Raw genomic sequence first — 23375 nt, forward strand, 5'->3', positions numbered from 1 at the left:
ATTTATTTTCCCTTGGCTTACTGCAATATTCCACCTTCCCATTAGATGGCAGACTTGGACCATGTCGCCGTTCAAGTCACCAGGGCTTTGATGGATGATGATTTTTGCTGGGAGGCATACGTGGTTGCCATACCAATTATTATCCATCCACTACATGCAGTAAGGTATTAGTGAATGGAATTTAATCAGGGTAAAGAAAACCTGCAATCTGCATGTTTGGGTATCGTGTTTTGATTGTGGTGTTACCAGGTCTAATTAAATGTGCTTGGTAACCTTTTACATTTTCAGAGCTTTCAGGTAGAATCATTCATTCATGCAATAGGACTTGCCATTCTCTAGCATCTGCATTTCCACCTCGCTGGGCTGTGGTCATAATTCTAGAAGCATTGGACTTTGGGCTTTGATCTGTTTTTGACCTCCGTTCTTCTCCAATCCAAAAAAAAGAGAAATAAATCATTTCATTCAAATGTTTAGGCTGAACTTTTCTATGACATTGCTCCCGGCAATGATTATTTTTACTTATCTGTGTCAGTAGGACAGTCTCAGTAGAGGTAGCGAGCTTTCTCTGTATGCGGGTGATTTTATCTACCCCTACCCACTTACAGGTTGCTAGGCAACTGGCTTGTGCGCAAGCATCAGTAAACACACGTGCGGGCACAGGGAACGCAAGTTAAAGCAGCATATTAATTTTGCAGGATGATGAAAGCAAATATTGGCTTATCAAATATGGTTAGAGCTCGTGAATAAATATCTGTCATCCGTAATATATATTCCACCTGTCATTCTATTTCAATATATATATCATTTTTGTGTGCTCTATATTTTCAGATGAGTGGAGTCTGATTATAGACCGCAACGCTTGCAGCAGCAATAAAGCTTGGCTATACATGGATCGAAATTTAGCTGGTTCAGCAGGGAGCGGCTGAATTTTCATCCATGAATGGCCACTGGGGTTGACCAGAAGTCGATCTACTAATTGACTTCTGTTCAACCACCTTGTTGAATTTTAGTCACTCGATCAGCACTGCGGGCTATAGTCTGCGACACTGATCAGTGTGTGCTGACAGCGATGTAGTCGAGAGATGGCAGGGAGAATTTCTTCATCCACTAACTGACAGGGCAATCAGTTTTTTTATTCAATCCACTGGTTGAACAAAAAAAAGCTGACTTCTGTATGGGCTGCCTAAGTCATCAGTTGTGGTCACTTTGCTCTTTCATTCTGTCCGCATGTTTCCTGTCAGTACATGTGTATGCAGCAGACCCTGATTGGTTCCCAGCACTGTCCCTCTCCCTCCCAGTGTTAAAAAAATAAATAAATAAATAAATAAAAGCAAGGAGGGGGGGACGGGGGGGGGGGGTTCTTTGACTTATAGTTCAGCTTAAAAAGAGAGCTGTCCTAGGAGAAATATGGAGGCTGCCAATACTGACCACCACTTGATAATGTGTTTTGCTTCTCGGTCTCCGACTTCAATGCATTCTAAGTCTCTGGTTTGGACAGACAATGCAGTAAGAGAAGTCTTGACTCCTTATTTGTAGACTTTTCCAGGGTGAGTAACTCTGTAATTATGAAAAAAAATTGGATTCGCATTGACAGCCAGGAAACTAGCTTTTACAACAGGAGAGCTCCGCACTGTCAGCCTACATATTTCTCTCAGAACAGGTTTCCTTTTGGGGTGAATGTGTTGGGAGGGGGGGGGGGGGTAGAACCCAGCTAACTTTGGAGAGGTGGGGAGACCCCTGTCTCAGCTCCCCATATCCCTACTATGTTAAGTCACCCTGTGCCTGTTAGGGGTACAGGGTGATCTGTCCCAATACTGGGGTGGGGGGTTGTTGATTGTTTAATGCCATGTGGTTGCATCCAATTGTTCTACTGTGTGTCTTGCTTAGGAGCAAACTATTATGGGATGTATGTGTTTGTGTATTGGCTTGGTGGGGGGTGTTTCCAGCAGCCCTCCCTCCTGATGGGACTGTCTGTTGGTGTGTCTCTTGTTACTGAAGGTAGATTGCCCCGCCCTGTGTCATTATGCAGGGAGGGGGGATTGTTCCTTTGAATGTATATATCTTGTATCTGTGTTAAAATAAAGTAGTATATTTCCTGGTTTACTTCAAGACTAGTGTTGTCTGGTCTTGTATGGTCGGCTGTGGTGTCTGTGGTTAGTGTTCGGACAGGGAAGCGGTATCCTAACGGAAGTATCCAAGTGCAGTCTGGGGACGGTTCCGTTACACTGAACTACTGGAAGATATAAACCATTAGGTATATATTTTTAAATGCAAGCAGTATATATACCCTGATATGATTTGGTTTCATCGTTTTGCAATCTCTGTACAGCAGAGCTCACACTAGGGAAGGGAGAAGCAGCACAGGGAGTCAGCCAGTTGCAGTGCAAGGAGCATTTTTATGAGAGGAGAGTGACTGACTTAGGTGAGCTCATTGCTGTTCACTGTCCAATCACAGGGTGGGGAGGAGACTTGTAAGAGCCGCCAAACTGCAGCAGAGAAAAAAATAGGGCTGTGTGGTGTGGCATAGCTGTGTAAATATCAGTACAGGATGGACAGAAAAAAATCTGTTTGCCTGGAGTTCAGTTTTAAGGGGTTCACACAGGGAAGGGCTGACAATTAATGGGGCCCCCGGGCAATAGGGGATCATGGGGCCCCTGTGTCCTTGCCCTAACTCAGAAAAGCCTATGAAAAAGGTACCAGGGGCATCTCATGGGGCCCCCTACTGACCCCGGGCCCTTGGGCAGTGCCAGAGTTTCCAAATGGTCAGTCCGCCCCTGGGTTCACATAATTTGTGTCTTAAAAAAAAAAAAAGATGTAGAAATACAAAAGACCTCCTTGTGCCGCACACCTTGCCTGACCTGAGTGGTTAGCAGGTAAAAGCAGCCTCCGCTCGATTCATCCAGGCCACGCTCCCATGTTGAGGACGTGGTTTGGATGAATTGAGCTGAGGCTGCTTTTACCTGCTAACCACCACTTGGGCTGGGCGATGTGTGCAGTGGTTGGGGGTACCTCTTCCTATTTCTACTGCGTTCTTTGGGTCTGGATGAACCTTTTTGCAGCCTGCACCCTCATTCGTCAGCAGCATCCAATTCATCAAATCTTGTTGGCCTGAGTGGGGGCTACTAAGCATTTGTCGGATTTAGAAAGATGTTCGATTTCCTCACTGTAGACAAGAAAAGTCAGTTGCTGAATGACAAGAAGCCGCATGCTCTGCTGGCCGCTGCGGGTGTTCCGGGAGTTGCTGGCTGGGCAGGACGCACTGGAAGCTGTTCAATAACAGCTTGAGACATTACTTGCTTAAACTGTCTGTGAAGCTGTCATTGCTCTGCTCCCTAAATCAGAGTCAAGGAAGCTTTGTGTCCTCCAGCAGTTGTAGAACAGCGAGTTCCCCCCACAGCCTGGCACCAGGGATGGGACTTCGTGTTCTGCTGCAACTGCACTATTGCCTTCTGCTGCCTTCATTCATTGGACCATCCGTGTGTCTTATTCTACTGAACTTTGGTCTTTCCTTCTAGGTTTCGAGATCCCAGACGGTGACGGTGAGAAGTTGATGACCCCACAAGAGATAGTAGATTACATTGCAGATAAGCAGGATGTATATGAATGAAGTATATGTAGAAAGTTCTTTGTTTATTGTAAGTATGAGTAGTTGTTACCTTGTATGTGTGTTACTATAACCTCAGTCCCTGTCCAAGACGGCATAAGGCTGACTTGTGCAGGCCATAGACGGGTCATTTATCGGCCGAATTTTTGTCCGTACGAATAATCGACCGATATTCACGCCAGTAGTGGGGCCAGCCCGGCGGCCGTTTTTCACGGATCTTCTCAATTATTTTTATCGGTCATGCTGGAAAAGCCACAAAAATCGGACGTTTTTCGTGGACGTTGGTGGCAGCATCGGCAACGGGGCCGACCGATTTTACGTTTATTGGCCGATAAATGGCCCGTCTATGGCCTGCATTAGGAGTAGGTGAAATGCAGATGTGAATGCACCAGTGAATGATCTCGGAAGAGTCTTAGGGCCCGTTCACACTAGAATGCCACGTGACGATTTCCCGCACCGCATTCCAATCGCACTGCTCTTGCAGTCTGCAGCGGCTGTCAGTACAAAAGTAACGACACCTCAAACGCAAGTTGCAAGCACAGTGAGTTTGCCCGCACTGGATCACGTGGTACAAAAGTACCTTGCAATCCAGTTGTAGTGTATTTCCAAATGTACTGCATGCACTACTTTTGGTGCGGTGCATGGGCTTCAAAATGAATGGGCTGTAAATCACACTGCACAGGAACTGCAGAGCGTTGTGCTAGTCACATATAGGTCTTCGGCTACGTTCACACTAGCGCTGTGTGCAGGCGGCAGACAGGCGTTTGGGAAGCGTTTTTACCGCTTCCCAAACGCCTCTGCCAATTCTGCACATTACAGCACATGGTGCTGTTCTAACGGGAGCGTTTGCGTCGCGGCAAAACGGACGCCTCTGGACGAGTCAGGAGGCGTTGAAGCCTCCTATTCTCGTCTATGGTGCCGCTCCGCAAACGCCCAGCCGGCGTTTGCGGTGCGGTTGCGGGGCGTTTGCGGAGCGGTAACACCACTCAAACTGCATTATAGGCGTTTGTGGGGCGTTATTAACGCTCGGCAAACGCCTAGCAACCGCCGCTAAACCGCGCATGCGGCGTTTGCGGAGCGTTAAAAAACGCTCCGCAAACGCCGGACCAACGCTTGCCAAACGCTATAGGGGCGTTTGGCAAGCGTTGGCAAAACAGCCTAGTGTGAACGAGCCCTTAGAGTGAATGGGCCCTTAAACTGATTTCAAAAGCAAGCAGAATAATCCTAAAAGGAAGCTGCAAATGCCTACTGATACTAGACTTTGGTTCACGCAAACATGGAAATGACAGTGATGCTCTCGGAACCCCCTTTTACTTGTCTGTTGAAGAGGTGTTCACAAACACACCACTGCAAACTCCTATCACTCACACATACCAGGTCTGATAAATTAACGCTGGAGTTCTAAATTCAAAATGAATATATTATCATGGTCCTCAGTGGGGTGCATACCTACCTTGAGGGCCAGTTCATACTACATGCATTTTTTTGCTTTTTTTTTCTGCATCCAAAACACACAGAAAGTAGGCTATATGGTTGTCAATGTCATAGTTAATCGCGGTTCCGGTTGCAGAAAAAAAGTAGAACAGGCTGAATTTTTTCTGCACAGGACTGTACTGGAACTCGGTAAAACCCCCTGGAATGCACCAAAATGCCCCACAAACGCACTGGAACGCACATGTCCCTAATTTAAATTGAAGAAAAAGAGGGGGGAAAACTTCAAAAATACACCGCAATGCGCCAAAAACGCGCATGTGAAAACGCATCCAGAATGCATCTGGACTGCGGTCCTATGGTGTGAACCAGCACTGATTTACCAGATTCAGTCTTTCAAACACCGAGAAGTTCTACAACATAGGCCTCAGACGTATCTGGCCTACATGTGAGGAGCTCTCAGGAATATGGAGTGGATTACACAGGATACAGTTTAAAGAGTACAATTTTCTGGCTTTAGCACTACTAAATAGTTTCTTAGATAACATTGACTTGCAATAAAATTGCATTTTTTCATTTGTCAGCATCAACCAAGTAAAATTCTACCATTGATCTGTATGATCACTTTTGAAAAGTAAAACTACCGTGAATGGGAAAGTGGACAGTTTGTCTGCTGTCTACAAGTAGACCTAGACCTGTCTTACCCCCGGTTCCCATCTATGCAGCCATGCGGGCCGCGTTTTGCACAGGCATGAGAGCCCATTGAATGGACTCCCGTGCTGTGACACGCAGGGAAAGAAGTTCCTGCACTTCTTTGGAAAATGCAGCCCGCACGGGACCCTCAGTTCCCAGTACGGTTGTGTTTTCCAGTGCGGGCGGCGTGCCATTAGAACTAATGGCACCCGCCTGCGGGTCCGCATTCCTCTGTGCGGGTGGTGCGGCTGCACGGATTTTCATGTGGAGCTGCAGCGGCACCACCCGCACAGATGTGAACCTAGGGTTAAAGTGGAATTAAATCCTCCTATCTAGCCACGGAAGCTTCCATCTTGGATTCTGTTTGAACTGTAGATACCAAGATGCTGCAAGTGATCAGTTATGACACCAGTTTGGTTGAGAGTGCAAGCAACCGTGACCGTTCTCCTTCATGGCATGAATGTCACTGTTTTGGGAAACTGATAAATTTAGTTCCACTTTGAGTGGTACACTCAAAGATTTGAGTGTACCACTGTTTTTGGTCTTTAACCCAAGATACGGTTTCTAAAGCAACATGTAATACAAGCTGTGTTGTACTTTATTCCTCTCCTGTAAGTGATTTGTGCCCAGACTGCTCTTGACCCATTATAGGGAACACTTACATCAGCCATCCTATACATTTATATCCATCAACCTAGAGAACCTTTTCTCCAGCAATTATAATTATGCTGACATTGCAATTAATTTATTAACGGAATATATTCTAGACAAGGGTGCAAATGAAGGCTTCCGGACTATGAATCAACGGATCTGTTTGGGTAGCAGGAACTTCTCACAATTTAAGCTGTGTTTTTCATGGTCCTATGAATAAATTCTCACAAGTGCACTGTAATCTCCGCTCATTCTTTTACTATTTATGCTTAATCGGTTTGAGGTTGGTGCACCCTACGGACCTTAAAGTGGTTGTAAGCCTCAAACATGAAACGTGAACAAAGCATGTCTCTCTATAGTGTGTACTTGTCTCAATTGAGAGCACTGGGTTTCATTTCTGGCTGCTGCTTCATTTCCCTGCTATCTGCATGAATCACTTCTGACAAGTTTTCCTGACACCAAGAGAAAAAAGATGATGAGAGGGACCTAAAGTGGATTGGCAGCCTCAGCTCTGTTCCTGTGAGCTGTGTGGAGGGGAGGGGGGGGACTGTGTCTTCCTTCCAATCAGCTCTCAGAGCTCTCCTCACTTAGCTCTGTAGTGTGTATCTTCAGCTCTCTGCCCCTTTTTTTCTGAATTCTCAGACAAGCTTATAAATTCAGCACTTCGAATGGATGTAGAGAAGAGAAAACTGCAGATAAATAGGTACAACTTGTGCTGGAGGATTTATTTAATCTCTGTGTATGACCTGAAGCCAGTCACTTCACTGGGTACATGTAAATGTTTACAACCACTTTAAGTGAAGCCTAATCTAAATTATAAGGGTTGGTGATTGTTATTGGATGTTACATACAGTATGTTCCATGTTGTTTTCCTGCTCTGACTGGTCTCTCTCTCTCCGCAGGTAGTTGTGCTGGGCGTCTTCTTAGCGCACCTGCATGTTGTGCCACCGCGGCTGCCGTCACCACTTCTTCCAGGATCCTGTATTTAAACTGTATGAATCGGAATGTGTTGGCCTTTAATAAATGTAAAACCACACTTCTGCAGTCTGCGTTGTCTGTATTTTTCTGGGGGAAAAGTTACTAAGGTTCGTCATAAACATGTTTTTTGAATATTTTGGAGAAGACCTTTCCGCATCGCAATTTAGAAGCTGCCATTGCTGATTTTGTTTTTAAAGGTACAGGCTTCTGGGCTGTCCTTCCTCTTTAGTTGGTATGTTAAATGCTGGACCCCCATCCTAATGGTAGTTGGAGTAGAGGTTTCTCTCTACAAGCTGGTAAGAAGACCAAATGAGGTTATAGTAGTACTGGTGCATAAAGGGGTTCAAAGGATGAGAGCACCACAGACATTCAGAAAATCTTTGCAACAATAACCGCTGTCAGTAACAGCCAACACGTTTCTGGGGTTCATCTGCCCCCCTTCATCAACGACAAATATGCAGGACCAGAGTGTATAGCTAAAGAGTCTATAAATATACAATAGGAGACTCTCCAATTCTCTGTCCTATTTATTCTCATCATTTAGCCTTTCATTGTCACCGATGATGAAGGTGGTGATAAACCCCCAAAACACGGTGGTTGTTACTCAGACCTGTTATTGTGGCAAATATTTATCTGTACTGCTCTCATCCTTTGAACTCCATCTTTTGGTCACTACTCGGTCACTAAACTGGAACAAATATGCACCCAGTGAATGTTGGGATCCTTGATATGCACATTCCGGGACTGTTTTACAAGGTATTGCGGACTCATTCAGACACTGGCTCTGGAATTTGCAGTTTTACAGTAGCAGCTCCCATCAATCCATCCTGATAGAGAAAGACGCTTTACAGAAATTCATTCTAACAAACATTTCAACTTTCCAAAATTGCTTTGTAAAATGTCAGAACCAAAAAGTGCCCAGTTACCAAACAAGCATCTGACCTTTAAAAGTCACACTGGAGGTAGATTTACTAAAACTGGAGAGTGCAAAATCAGGTGCAGCTCTGCACAGAAACCAATCCGCTTTCAGGTTTTATGGTCAAAGCCTAACTGAACAAGCTGACGATAGAAGCTGATTCGCTGCCATGCACAGCTGCACTGGATTTTGCACACTTCAGTTTTAGTAAATCAATAACACTGAGCCACTAATTCAATTGCTTTGCCTAAGGTTGGCCATACATTATACATTTTTTTTTGAGCTTTTTGGTTTACCAAAACCATATAATAGGAGGTCAAACCTAACAACACGTTCAATTGTATCCAATTAGGCAGGCCCTCGCACCACACAGTTGAAGGTAAATCTAAAGGAAATTGGACAGAAAACTGTATCGTGTATGGCCAGCCTTTGTGCTGATTGGCTACCATTTTCCTGGTCATGATTCCTGGCTGTTGAACCTTTAATGGCATGATTTGAGTTGTGTGCATGGTTAGATTTGCTGATATCTTCCAATTACTACCCTCCATAAGATTTTATGATGGGTCTTCAGTAGAGCAGTGCAATCATCATGTAGTTGATTACAGCAGCCATTTAGAGTTTTCTTTGGTCTGGTTGACATGAGTTACTTCATTTATTACTATTGGTTTGGCCTTATTAAATATCCCATATGGCCATGGCTGGATTTACCAGTAGGCCTGTATCTACAGGCGGCAGGAGCAAAGAGGTGGCTTTATCCTGTACAGTTAACCTCTCATCCCCCCCCTTCCCTATCAAAAGTTAAAATAGTCACCACATATCAGCTTATTTAGTGTCACAAGATCATAAAATTATGAAATAACACCAGAAACTCTGTTGAAGAGTGGTCACCCTAGCAGAGGAGTTTTCTTTTAGCTGCCCAGGGTTGTGTACCTGCAGGAGGCAATGATGAAATGTGGTCCTATATGCGAGCTAAAACCTGTACTGAGAAAAATTATGAAGAAACTGTTGATGGCATCACACTTTGAAAATGAGGAGCTCATGCAACTCTGTTAGGAATGGGGATTGGCATGTGCAGAGACGTTCTCTGATAGGCTCCAACTAAAGCCTCTGTGCATTCCCATGACAGCTTGCTTACATCTCTGAACACTGCACCATGTGTGGACTGGAATTTCTGTTCCCTGTAGAGGCGTAGGCAGATGTTCACTGATGAACCATTACAGTAGGATCAACTTGGGTAAAATGCAACACCATTATTAAAAGATCCATGAATAAGTTTGCATCACACTTAAGTAATTGAGATGATCTGCCAGTACAGTAAATGGCCAAAAGTCTGGACACCTGATCATCACAGCTATTTACATAGTTAGTCTGGCTTAAAAAAAAAAAGACAAAAGTCCATCCAGTTCAACCATTCAAAAAAAAAAAAAAAGTTCTAATCCTATACCCACAGTTGATCCAGAGGAAGGCAAAAAAAAACCCAGCAAAGCATGATCCAATTTGGTCCTGCAGGGGAAAAAATTCCTTCCTGATCCCCCGAGAGGCAATTAGATATTCCCTGGATCAACTTTACCTATAAATATTAGTATCCAGTCCACTGACGGTAGTGCTTACATAGTCTGGCTGAAAAAAGACGAAAGTCCATCCAGTTCACAAAAAAAAAAAAAGAGCTCTAATCCTATACCCACAGTTGATCCAGAGGAAGGCGAAAAAAAACCCAGCAAAGCTTGGTCCAATTTGCTCTTGCAGGGGAAAAAAATTCCTTCCTTATCGGGGGGAACTGGATATTCCCTGGATCAACTTTACCTAGTATCCAGTTATATTTTGTGTATCTAAGAAAGAATCCAGGACTTTTTGTAAAGCCATCCACTGAGCTGCCCAGAACCAACTCTTGAAGGAGTCTATTCCACATTTTCACAGCTATTTGACCAAACGTATGTAGACACCCCTTCGTTTTGCATTCAGGTGCTTCTGGTGATAGGTGCCATTAATGCTACAGCATGCAAAGACATTTTAGCCAATTCCAAATTTATAGTATTAGTCTGAGGGAAGGCCCCTTTCTGTTTCGGCATGACTGTGCTCCTGCATCTAAGCCAGCTCCAAACAAATCTGGTTTTATGAGTTTGGTGGAGGGGACGTCAAGTGGCCTACACAGCGCCATGATCTCAAGTCTACCAACCACTTTTGGGATGAACTGGAACGCTGATTACAAGCCAGGTCTTCTTATCCAACATCAGTTCAGGTACTCACAAATGCTCTTTTTGGCAGCATAGGTCTACATTCTCACAGACACCCCAAAATCTTGTTGGAAGCCTTCCCAGAAGAGGGAAGACCATTCTAGTGACAAAGGGGGCAATTCTATATTAATGCCTATGGTTTTGAATTGGTATGTCCAGTTGGCTCCTATAGGTGTGATTGTCAGGTGCGGACAAACTCTTTGCCATATAATGAATGTATTCTTTGTCAAGTTAAGTTCAACGTCTTCAGCTCTCATTTTCTAAGGTAAATGCCTCAAGATGTTTAAACAAGGGGCTTTATAATGTACTTAGCTCTTAAAGCCACCAAGCCATTGCTCATATAGATGCACTTTCTCTTCTTCTCTTAGTTATGCCTGCCAATAGCTCTGGCTGTCTATGGACTCACTATGACGAGGCAGACGGGTTGTATGTATAGCACAGACAGTAATTTCCTTACACGGAAACAGACAACATTGTCTTTTAACTCCTTCAAAGCAGCTGTACATAGGAAAAGAACAGTGAGTAAGTGAAAGGATTCTTTGCCTATGGGAAATGATTAAGCACCATCCTCCCTTACATTGCTTCCTTTTTAATATAAATACTTGTCCATTAAGTTTACAGCTCATACCAGATTGTAGTGTGAAATCTCAGTGGTGGAGGTTGTACGGCATATGAACATCCTGGAGGACAAGCCTGTACTGGTGGAAATATGAAAGCTGCCATTGCTAACTATTGTTTGAAACTATTAGCTACTTGGCTGTAAAGCAGACCCTTTGATGACTTGGTACAATGACCAGCCATACTGTATTACAGCCTGCCAGGGGCGGACTGACCATTTGGAAACTCGGGCACTGCCTGAGGGCCCAGGGTCAGTAGGGGGCCCCAAGAGATGCCCCTGGTACCTTTTTCATAGGCTTTTTTGAGTTTGGGCAAGGACACAGGGGCCCCATGATCCCCTATTGCCCGGGGGCCCCATGAGTTGTCAGTCCGCCCCTGCAGCCTGCTTTAGACTTTGACGTGCAGTAGGCAGCAGGGCTGGACGCTGCACCTGTGCCTCAGGATTGCACTCACAGGCTTGATGCATCATGTGCAAGGAGCCTTAACCCCCGGTTCACATCTGTGCGGGTGGTGCCGCTGCGGTTCCACACGAAAATCCATGCAGCTGCACCACCGGCACTAATTCTAATGGCACGCCACCCGCACTAGAAAACCGAACCGTATTGGGAACAGAGGTTCCCGTGCAAGGGGGGAATTTTCCAAAGTAGTGCAGGGACTTCTTCCCTGCGTGGCACGGAAGTCCATTCAAAAGAATGGGCTCTCGTGCCCATGCAAAGCGCAGCCCGCACGGCCGCATAGATGTGAAGCGGGGGTAAGTGTTCTTGTTGCTTTGCCCTGATAAAGCAAAACATAGGTGCGCCTTGTTCCCAATTAAATGCTTATTAAGCCTGTCCACACTGGGGAGATTTACCCTCACTTCCTGTCCAGACAATGGCAAATCTTTCTGATGGGGAAAGAGACAACAAAAGTATACATGGGAAACAGTTGTAAGATCTGTCCGGTTTACAATATTTTCAGTGGCTTCCTGTTCTGGTAATACCTATTCCCCTTCCTTTTATGCCCTGTTGTCAATGGGATGGACACTTTAAATATTGACAAGATCTGACTCTTGTTCACTTTATATACATACAATGGAGTAAAATGTATACTAGTTGCATAATTATCAAGCTGGATGATGGAATTTTTCATATTTTTGCCTTTATATAGAGAATAAAACCTTGGAAGAAAATGGTGGCAAAAGAGAAAAAAAAAATATATATATATATATATATTCAGTACATCTCTACATTTTATATGTACAAGTGCTCATGGTTTGCCACTTTAAAAATTACAAAGTGGTGGATGTTTATATCTGCATTGCCCTTGACATCAATGGCCAGTGAATTTGTTAATGGCTGTAATCTGCCATCTCCGAATAGCTCTGCTCACAGGCAGTATACAGAGCCAATCTGAGCAGTTCTGTACCTTGTGATGACCGATCACATTAATCACAAATGTAAACTCACTGGTATTTACACTCACCGGCCACTTTATTAGGAACACTTTGATAGTGCCAAGAAAATATCCCCCACACCATTACACCACCACCACCAGTCCGAACCATTGATACAAGGCAGGATGGATCCATGCTTTCATGTTTACACCAAATTTTGACCCTGCCATCTGAATATTGCAGCAACCAGTCTTCCCATTCTCCTCTGACATTAACAAGGCATTTTTGTCCACACAACTGCTGCCTACTGGATATTTTCTCTTTCTTGGACCATGTTCTGTAAACCCTAGAGATGGTTGTGCGTAAAAATCCCAGCAGATAAGCAGTTTTTGAAATACTCAGACCAGCCCCGTCTGGCACCAACAACGATGCCACGTTCAAAGTCACTTAAATCTCCTTTCTTCCCCATTCTGATGCTCGGTTTGAACTTCAGCAAGTCATCGTCACCACGTCTACATGCCTAAATGCATCAAGTTGTTGCCATGTGATTGGCTGATTAGCAATTTGTGTTACTAAGCAATTGAACAAGTGTACCTAATAAAGTGGCTGGTGAGTGTATGTTAGAGAACGCTCCTCTTTCCTCTAACAAGGGAGGAAGTAGGAACGAAGCCTGCAAAATTAGAAAAATACCTGGTGATCCTTCCAAAAATCCAGTGAGCTCCTAACTTTCTGTACTGCGCTGACAACCCAATACTGAACACCCCCCAGTTGTGTTATGGAGATAAGAAGAAGTATTCTGTAGTCCAGCAGGGGCGAATTCAGGCAGGGCTGACAACCCAATACTGAACACCCCCCAGTTGTGTTATGGAGATGAGGAGAAGTATTCTGTAGTCCAGCAGGGGCGAAATCAGGCAGGGCTGACAACCCAATACTGAACACCCCCCAGTTGTGTTATGGAGATGAGAAGTATTCTGTAGTCCAGCAGGGGCGAACTCAGGCAGGGCTGACAACCCAATACTGAACACCCCCCAGTTGTGTTATGGAGATGAGAAGTATTCTGTAGTCCAGCAGGGGCGAACTCAGGCAGGGCTGACAACCCAATACTGAACACCCCCCAGTTCTGTTATGGAGATGAGAAGTATTCTGTAGTCCAGCAGGGGCGAATTCAGGCAGGGCTGACAACCCAATACTGAACACCCCCCAGTTCTGTTATGGAGATGAGGAGAAGTATTCTGTAGTCCAGCAGGGGCGAACTCAGGCAGGGCTGACAACCCAATACTGAACACCCCCCAGTTGTGTTATGGAGATAAGAAGAAGTATTCTGTAGTCCAGCAGGGGCGAATTCAGGCAGGGCTGACAACCCAATACTGAACACCCCCCAGTTGTGTTATGGAGATGAGGAGAAGTATTCTGTAGTCCAGCAGGGGCGAAATCAGGCAGGGCTGACAACCCAATACTGAACACCCCCCAGTTGTGTTATGGAGATGAGAAGTATTCTGTAGTCCAGCAGGGGCGAACTCAGGCAGGGCTGACAACCCAATACTGAACACCCCCCAGTTGTGTTATGGAGATGAGAAGTATTCTGTAGTCCAGCAGGGGCGAACTCAGGCAGGGCTGACAACCCAATACTGAACACCCCCCAGTTCTGTTATGGAGATGAGAAGTATTCTGTAGTCCAGCAGGGGCGAATTCAGGCAGGGCTGACAACCCAATACTGAACACCCCCCAGTTCTGTTATGGAGATGAGGAGAAGTATTCTGTAGTCCAGCAGGGGCGAACTCAGGCAGGGCTGACAACTCGATACTGAACACCCCCCAGTTGTATTATGGAGATAAGGAGAAGTATTCTGTAGTCCAGCAGGGGTGAACTCAGGCAGGGCTGACAACCCATTACTGAACACCCCCCAGTTGTGTTATGGAGATAAGGAGAAGTATTCTGTAGTCCAGCAGGGGCGAACTCAGGCAGGGCTGACAACCCATTACTGAACACCCCCCAGTTCTGTTATGGAGATGAGGAGAAGTATTCTGTAGTCCAGCAGGGGCGAACTCAGGCAGGGCTGACAACTCGATACTGAACACCCCCCAGTTGTATTATGGAGATAAGGAGAAGTATTCTGTAGTCCAGCAGGGGCGAACTCAGGCAGGGCTGACAACACTGCTTAGGATTTCAATGGAGGCAGCGTTGTCTGCTCGCTACAGGAACTTAGGCGCTCACTGGATTTCTGGCATGGCCATAAGGTGTTTTTCTGAACTTGCAACGTTTGTAACGGGAAAAAAATGGGGAAATGCGCATGCATTGCAGAAATGTACTAAATATTATTTGCTTTATTTTACTCCATACCTACACTTTTAAGAGGCCTCTAGCTCATTATATATAGTATGCCTATTGCTAGACTTGCGCTGTCATTTTCTTAGACTCCCTTCACAGCTTCTTTAACAAAAACATCACCCACCGTTGGCAGTTGTAACTAGTCATGAAAGTGTTACACCTAAACTTCCTCTCATGTGCCAGTCCCTGACTTGATAATGTGCGAGTCACACCATGCAGTGATAGGACTTCTCTTCCACATGTTTCCCTGCTAGTAACACTTTCATTATTAGCAGCTGTTTGCAGCACCAGCTCACGGTGGAGGGCCGCCAGAATAAATTGCACTCTAAATTAAGACTCTTCTAAACAACATACTTACTTTTATGGGCATGCAGCATTCTTCAGGTTTGGACTGTACTTAATATGCCGAAAGTGAATTTAAATTGGGTTCTCTTTGTAAAAAATCAGACCTTGCTGCTTCTTCTTTAATAGTTTTATTGAAGACTTTTACAGTATTTATTTCAGGTACTTATATAGCGCCGTCAATTTGCAGAGCGCTTTACATATATATTGTACATTCACATCAGTCCCTAACCCTCAAGGGGCGTACAATCTAAGGTCCCTAACTTACATTCATACATACACATACTAGGGCCAATTTAGACAGGAGCCAATTAACCTACCAGCATGTCTTTGGAGTGTGGGAGGAAACTGGACAACCCAGAGGAAACCCACGCAGGCACAGGGAGAACATGCAAACTCCAGGCAGGTGGTGCTGCGGTTGGGATTCGAACCAACAACCCTAGTACTGCCAGGCGGAAGTGCTAACCATTTAGCCACTGTGCTGCCCATGTAAAAGGTAAAGTTGTACAGAAGCACACATCTGCATTGTAAACCAATGGGAGATGCATACAATAGTAGGCCATAGGGAACAGTTCATATTATTTTTATCAAAGCAATTCTGTTCAATCTCATATGCTTCTAAGTTCGTGTTTCCGAAGTATGCAAGAGTGGAGGTGGAGGAGAACTCCCCCCCCAACAGTAGTGATGAACCAAATTGCCCTGGGTTTGGTCCAGCAAAGGTTCCCTGAACTTCAGAAGAGTTCGGGTGCTAAACCAAACCCCACTGAACTCAACAGGAGCTGATTCTGTCCCAGCCATGTAAGTGAATGGGCCTGGTGACGTCCATGGCCGGTTCAAATGCATCACCTGAGCTTAGCATTCATACCAAACACTAAGCTCATCCCTACCCAATAAAGAGATAGAGTAGTGCATGCATGTGTCGAGGAAATCAAAAAGTGTTAGTAAAGCTGTTAGATTTATTCCATTCAACCTGTGGAAGATATCCTTACAAATTCTTTTATCCACACTAACACTGCATGGACGAATCCCCTCTGCCGGGCTACTGGATGCAGCTGCTGTTTGCCCCCACTATTTTAAAGCACCTTTAACAAAAGTTGATCATATTATTGATTTTTGGCAAATGGAGAAGGGCCAGCAGGGCCACCCACCTCGCGAATTTCAGCCGGTTCATCAAGAAACAGCAGAAACTTGGTCAGTGTATGGTTATCTTCAGGGAATGAAAGTAAAAAAGGCGAGGAAGAGGAAGGGGTCACCTCCATTTCCATGGGTGGTCCAGTTGTGCTCATAAAATCAAGGCTCTTATATTTGGTTGGGAATACGTTATCCATGGGGAATTAATTTTTATGGAGCAAGATATTTTTTATGGGTGTCCAGTGAAAGAGTTGTCATTTTTTTATTTATAATGGCCCCAATCAGATGAATTTCCACTTCAGCAATGAGGCTTCCAAAAGTGGGCTATGCTTTGTTTTGTGGCATTAAAAATGGTGGTAATTTGGCTGTCCATTGAAGGATAGTTTGGATAGGTTTGTTCAGCAAGGCTTCTACAGGATCTTCAGAGGTTGGAACCGAGAACTGTATATATCAAACAACAGACTCGAGTCCACAACCTGTACACCTTCAGACACATCGACCAGACATGGAGCATTGGACCATTCTGTCCACAGTTACACAAGCAGACAGGTGAGCATTGGGATACATATTTAGCAATATGAAAAGGAGTACGGTACCAACAGAATAATATTTGGTACCAAAGCCAGAATGTTAGAAGACCTTCTAGTCATGCTGCTAAGTGAACTCTTGCAAAGTAATGGCACCACCACCACTTGCTTTTACTCCCCTTCTCTTCGTTCCTCTATTACTCCACCTGCTCACCGAAGTGAAAACACCAAGACACGCTGGTTGGAGCTTACAATCGTTTAAGGACTTTCTTCCATGTGGTATTGCTCTGGCCTGCCATTGGCTGCTTAGGGCATTTTATTCATTGTGCTGGTAAATCAAGGTGAACCCAGCACTTCATAGACAACAATGAATAAGATTACCCTAATATATATGAAACATCGCCATCTAAAGCTTTTCCGGGGTAAATAGTGATCAAATTTATAGTAAAACCTTGTCTTATCACTTTTATTTTATTATTATTATTCTTCAGGATTTATATAGTGCCAAAAGTTTGCGCAGCGCTTGAGAGGGAGACAGTACAGTTACAATGCAATAAAATACAAGAGGGTCCTGCTCATGATAGATTACCATTTAATAGGGAGGGCAAGTGGTACAAAAGGTAAAAACTGTGGGGGATGAGATGATGGAAGAGTTAAAAGGTAAGTTGTTACTGTGAAAGATTTCCGTGAAGAGATGAGTTTTCAGGGATCACATAAAGATGGCCAGAGTAGGAGATAGACAGATAGGGGTAGAGAGTTGCAGAGGATAGGAGAGGCTCTGGAGAAGAGTATGGGAGGAGGAGAGAAGAAAGCTAGAGAGCAGGAGGTCTTGGGCGAGCGGAGAGGATGGTTTGGGTGATATTTGGAGACAAGATTGGTGATGTAGTTTGAGGAGTTGTGAATGGCTTTGTATGTTGTTAGTATTTTAAATTTAATTCGCTGAACAATCAGAAGCCAGTGAAGAGATTGGCAAAGAGGGATGGCAGACACTGAGCGGTTGGTAAAGTAAATGAGTATTTTCCTGCTTATAAACCACCACTTGAGGTGTCTGTAGCCTCCCTCAATAGGTTAAACATGAAGAGTGTCTAGCTAACAAAAAAAATGTATGAAGGGAGCGGAAATGTGCCTGAACTTCTGACCAGGGGCGGACTGACAACTCATGGGGCCCCCGGGCAATAGGGGATCATGGAGCCCCTGTGTCCTTGCCCAATCTCAAAAAAGCCTATGAAAAAGGTACCAGGGGTATTTCAAGGGGCCCCCTACTGACCCCGGGCCCTCGGGCAGTGCCCGAGTTTCCAAATGGTCGGTCCGCCCCTGCTTCTGACTGTCCTATAGTGTCTACAGTGGCCTTAAAGTGTATGTAAACTCTAACCACTAAAACTGTTTTTTTTTCTGTTTTATATATCCAAAAAACATTCTGACAGTAGTCTCCTAAGCTGATAACTTTCTGTGCTTTCTGTTTTTGATATGTTATTGAGAACAGGAGATGGGTAGATATTCTGCACCTACCAATGCTGTCCTTCCATTTAAACAATATGGTGAATGAGTGTTGTCAGCCTTATGCCCCGTACACACGATAAGAAAATCGTACAAAAAATTTGCGGAACCGCTGATCGAATGATTTTGTCTTCGTTGATGAGCAGGATGTTTTAACCGATAACGATATTGTGAACGAAAAAATCTGGTTTAACTACAGTGAACAATTTTGTCGTTTTGCATATGAACGACCGATTTTCTATGCGGTGATATGACGGTTGTACGAAAAAAATCTATCAAGCGCTATCACACATGAGTGGAAAGATGACCCGGATGTTTATGTCCAAGGAACCTTCGGAAACACGAATGAAAAATCCAAATGTTAAAAGTAGATTGTCCTAATGAGATCATGAAACCAGAATTGTGCAGATTATATTTTATGTATCACTATTTATGTATATAGGTCATGTAATAAACGATATTATACTCATTGCTGGTCATTGTTGTGCATATCGCTCGTTCTGGCCGGAAGGGCGTGGCTACAAGGTCACACGCACACCGCATCACTTCCACTTGTACGGAAGACGCCAACACTACATATTGCCCGACGAACAATTTTTTTAGATTGCTTAATGTGGGCCACAATTTAGACCAACGAACGAATGCCTCTCGGTCGCCGGATGACCGATCGGTCGAATTTCTAATCATGTATAGACAGGAAGTATGTTACTGGCAGGATCACCAAGTAAAAATAAAGGAAAAAGCATAAAAATATAAAACTAATGCTGCCACCACATCGTAGGACTGGTAAGCTGCAATAGATTACATTTTTATTCTTAGGTTTAGATATGTTGTAATGCATGCTGAATAGCAGATATGCATACCAAGTGAACGCAGGCTTCCCTGATCATTTCTTTCTGAATTTATGGATCCTTATATATTGTGTACTTCTATTGGTGCCCATGTATATCCTGGTCATTAAAATTAAGTCTTTTATTGTATGATTACAGTTTTGAAGACTGACAAATGTCCACATCAAAGGATAGGGTAGTTATAGTGAAAGGACACCTATGTTTCTAGTGATTTTTCAACAACGTGTATACAGTTGCAAGAAAAAGTATGTGAACCCCTTGGGATTACGTGGAGTTTTGCACGAATTGGGCATAAAATGTGCTTTGAACGTCATCTAAGTCACAACAATAGAAGAACACAGTCTGCTGAACAAAATACTACACAAACATTAGATGTTGCCATGGTTTAATTGCACATAACATGTAAACATTCACAGTGCAGGGAGGAAAAAGTATGTGAGGCCCTAGCTTAATGACTTCTCCCAGAGCTAATTGGAGCCAGGAGTGAGCCAATCTTGACTCCAATCAGTGTGATGATATTGGATGTGTTGCTGACAGCTGTCCTGCCCTTAAAAAACACACACCTCTTTTGGGTTTACTGGTTTCAAGCAGCACTGTCTGATGTGAACCATGTCTCGCAGAAAAGAGCTCTCAGAAGACCTACGATCAAGAATTGTTGACTTGCATGAAGCTGGAAAGGGTTACAAAAGTATCTCCAAAAGCCTTGATGTTCATGTGTCCACGGTAAGACAGACTGTCTACAAATGGAGAAAGTTTAGCACTGTTGCTACTCTCCCTAGGCGTGGTCATCCTGTAAAAATGACTGCAAGAGCACAGCGCAGAATGCTGCATGAGGTAAAGAAGAATCCCAGAGTGTCGGCTAAAGACCTACAGAAATCTCTGGGACATGCTAACATTTTTGTTGACACATCTACAATAAGGAAAACATTAAACAAGAATGGAGCACATGGGAGGACACCATGGAGGAAGCCATTGCTGTCCAAAAAGAATATTGCAGCACGTTTTAAGTTTGCAAAAGAGCACCTGGATGTTCCACAGCACTACTGGCAAAATATACTGTGGACAGATGAAACCAAGATTGAGTTGTTTGGGAAGAACACACAACACTATGTGTGGAGAAAAAAAGGCACAGCACACCAACATCAAAACCTCATCCCCACTGTAAAACATGGCGGAGGGAGCATCATGGTTTGGGGCTGCTTTGCTGCCTCAGGGCCTGGACGGATTGTGGTCATTGATGGGAAAATGAATTCCAGAGTTTATCAAGACATTTTGCAGGAAGACGTACGACCATCTGTCCGCCAACTGAAGCTCCGCAGAGGATGGGTGATGCAACAGGACAATGACCCAAAGCATACAAGTAATTCAACAAAACAATGGCTGCAACAGCACAGAATACGCATTCTGGAGTGGCCCAGTCAGAGTCCTGACCTCAACCCGATTGAAATGCTGTGGCATGACCTTAAGAGAGCGATTCACACCAGACTTCCCAAGAATATTGCTACACTGAAACAGTTTTGTGAAGAGGAGTGGTCCAAAATTACTCCAGAGTGTCATGCAGGTCTGATCTGCAACTACAGGAAATGATTGGTTGAGGTTATTGCTGCCAAAGGAGGGTCAACCAGTTATTAAGTCCAAAGGTTCACATACTTTTTCCTCCCTGCACTGTGACTTATTGTTGTGACTTAGATGACATTCAGAGCACATTTTATGCCCAATTCATGCAAAACTCCACGTAATCCCAAGGGGTTCACATACTTTTTCTTTCATATAGTGTTTATACAAAACAAATTGGACAGAACTTTCACTGTGCTAAAATTGTACAAAAAAACAAAACAATGAACAATAAATGTTAGCAGGGAGAAGCGCGAGGGCTATTATTCTGCCATTGTTCACAGAGCAGACTGTTAGTGGATGTTTTGTCTTACATTGTGCATAGCCAGCATTAACGTGGCTCTTATTGTAGATGTGTTCAAAGCATTTTGTGCTGTCCCAGGGCTACCAGTCTCATTCAGATGTCTATTCAACTACTCTCTAGTAATGGGCAAATCTGCCCAGGATCAATTTTGCTAAGGGCTCGCTGAGTCTTGTTAAAAGTTTGATGAACCCAAACTTAGAGGAGAATCCTGAGAAAAGGTATAAATATTGTTAAATTCTGATAATTTTTAGAACTAAAGAGCTTGAGGTGATTGTAGCCGTATTAGCGCACTTGCTACAGAAACAATTGAGTACTGACGTGATACTTTTTCTATTTGCACTAACATACAATTTTGAGGACAAGCTTTCGGTGTATGTCCCCTTCTTCACGGTCCAGGCAGTACAGCTGGGACCTTGAAGAAGGGGACATACCCCGAAAGCCTGTCCTCAAAATTGTATGTTAGTGCAAATAGAAAAAGTATCACATCAATACTAAATTGTTTCTAGAACTAAAGAGCAAACTACTGTAAAAAAAGACATGATTGCTGGGCACTGCCATGGTCGAGCTGTACCAATCAAAATGTTTTTTAATAAAATACCCTACCATAGGGGGAGGGTCTTTTCATGCAGCCTTGAGGGCAGCACTGAAAATGTACAAAATCACAAAAACAAATAGCCTTTTCATCAGATAATGATAAACCTGCTTTGATCGGCAGATAGAAATTGGCAATTTGTTGTGGCTGTTCCTGTTCTCACTGATGCAAAAGTCTGCTCTCTCAGGCCAATTTATATAAAGCTCCCACTCTGAAAAAAAGAGACTGCAGGTGATACAGAGGTGTAAAACTGGCCAACTGCAGGGCGTTTTTAATTAGAGAAAATTGGCTGAAATTTGCTTGAGAAAAAGAGTACAGGCAGGTGTTTTACTGCAAGATTTATTTTATTACATGAAGTGATTGCCACAGATGACACGACAGTGTAAGATTGGCCAGCTGCAGGACAATTGTAAATAGCGAGGCTAGGCCCAAATTTACTAGAGACAAAAATCACAGACTAGGGAGACCTTAGATACAACAGAGGATACAGCTTTGAAAACTGGCTAGTAGCAAGACAGATTTAAACAGGGATAATATGCCAACTTGTACTGAAGATAAAGAATACAGACGTGTTTTACTACAAGAGTTAAGAGACTACAGATAATACAGTAGTGTAAAATTAGCTAGCAGCAGGACAATTTTAATGTGCAAGGCTAGGTCCAAATTTACTAGAGACAAAAAGCACTGGAGTTTTACAAAAAGAATTATGATACTGCAGAGGATACAGCTTTTGTAAATTGTCCAGCAGCAACCCAGATTAATTAGGGATAGGAGGCCTAACTGACATATGCCTAACTTTTATTTTCTGTATGGAGAAGGGGGGGGGTGGGCTGCAAAGAATATCAGTGATAAATTGTGAGGTTGTTTAGGTGCACAATGTTCTTGCAGTTGGTCAGCTTTGCCTATGCATTCACTTAGTCAGTTTCCCATAGTTCAAAGTTGGAAAAAAGGACGTAAATTTCATTTGGGTGCAGCATTGCATGACTGCGCAATTGTCAGTATAACGAATGTAGCGCTGTATCGCAAAAAATAGCCTGGTCAGGAGGGGTAAATCCTCTGGAGGGCAAGTGGTTAAAGTGCTGAAGAACTCTTTTGCTGGGTAGGATGTGCAAGTAGAGGAATGCAGAGGTTCGGTTATGACAGCAGGCAGCACATGCAGTAGAGATATGAGATCGGTCAGAACAGGCAGTAGATACATGTAGAAGGTAATAGATCGGGCAGTATGTGTAGTAGAGGAGTATGGAGGGTAATGAGAGTGAGCAGTACATGAAGTAGAGGAGTATGGACGGTATGAGAGGGAGCAGTACATGAACTAGAGGAGTGTGGAAGGTAAGAAATTGGGCAGTGTGTGCAGTAGAGGAGTGTGTAGTGTATGAGATCAGGCAGTATGTGTAGTAGAGGAGTGTGCAGTGTATGAGATCAGGCAGTATGTGTAGTAGAGGAGTGTGCAGTGTATGAGATCAGGCAGTGTGTGTAGTAGAGGAGTGTGTAGTGTACGAGATCAGGCAGTATGTGTAGTAGAGGAGTGTGTAGTGTATGAGATCAGGCAGTATGTGTAGTAGAGGAGTGTGTAGTGTATGAGATCAGGCAGTATGTGCAGTAGAGGAGTGTGCAGTGTATGAGATCAGGCAGTGTGTGTAGTAGAGTAGTGTGCAGTGTATGAGATCAGGCAGTGTGTGTAGTAGAGGAGTG

At 44.0% G+C, this 23375-nt stretch overlaps 1 protein-coding gene across 1 annotated transcript in view; it reads left to right on the forward strand.

The window, feature by feature from the left end:
- NDUFAB1 (NADH:ubiquinone oxidoreductase subunit AB1) overlaps positions 1-7415 on the forward strand; it is a 45493-nt gene extending 38078 nt beyond the window's left edge. Inside the window, exons 4-5 of the mRNA XM_089682417.1 lie at positions 3516-3635; positions 7282-7415. Coding sequence (XP_089538543.1) covers positions 3516-3607 — 92 coding nt within the window. The 3' untranslated portion in view covers positions 3608-3635; positions 7282-7415. The remainder of the gene's footprint in view (positions 1-3515; positions 3636-7281) is intronic.
- Positions 7416-23375: the final 15960 nt, after the last annotated feature.

The sequence above is a fragment of the Staurois parvus genome, unplaced genomic scaffold, assembly GCF_062004578.1.
Source record: "Staurois parvus isolate SC_StPar_1 unplaced genomic scaffold, SC_StPar_1.0 ptg000289l, whole genome shotgun sequence".
Classification (NCBI taxonomy): Eukaryota; Metazoa; Chordata; class Amphibia; order Anura; family Ranidae; genus Staurois; species Staurois parvus.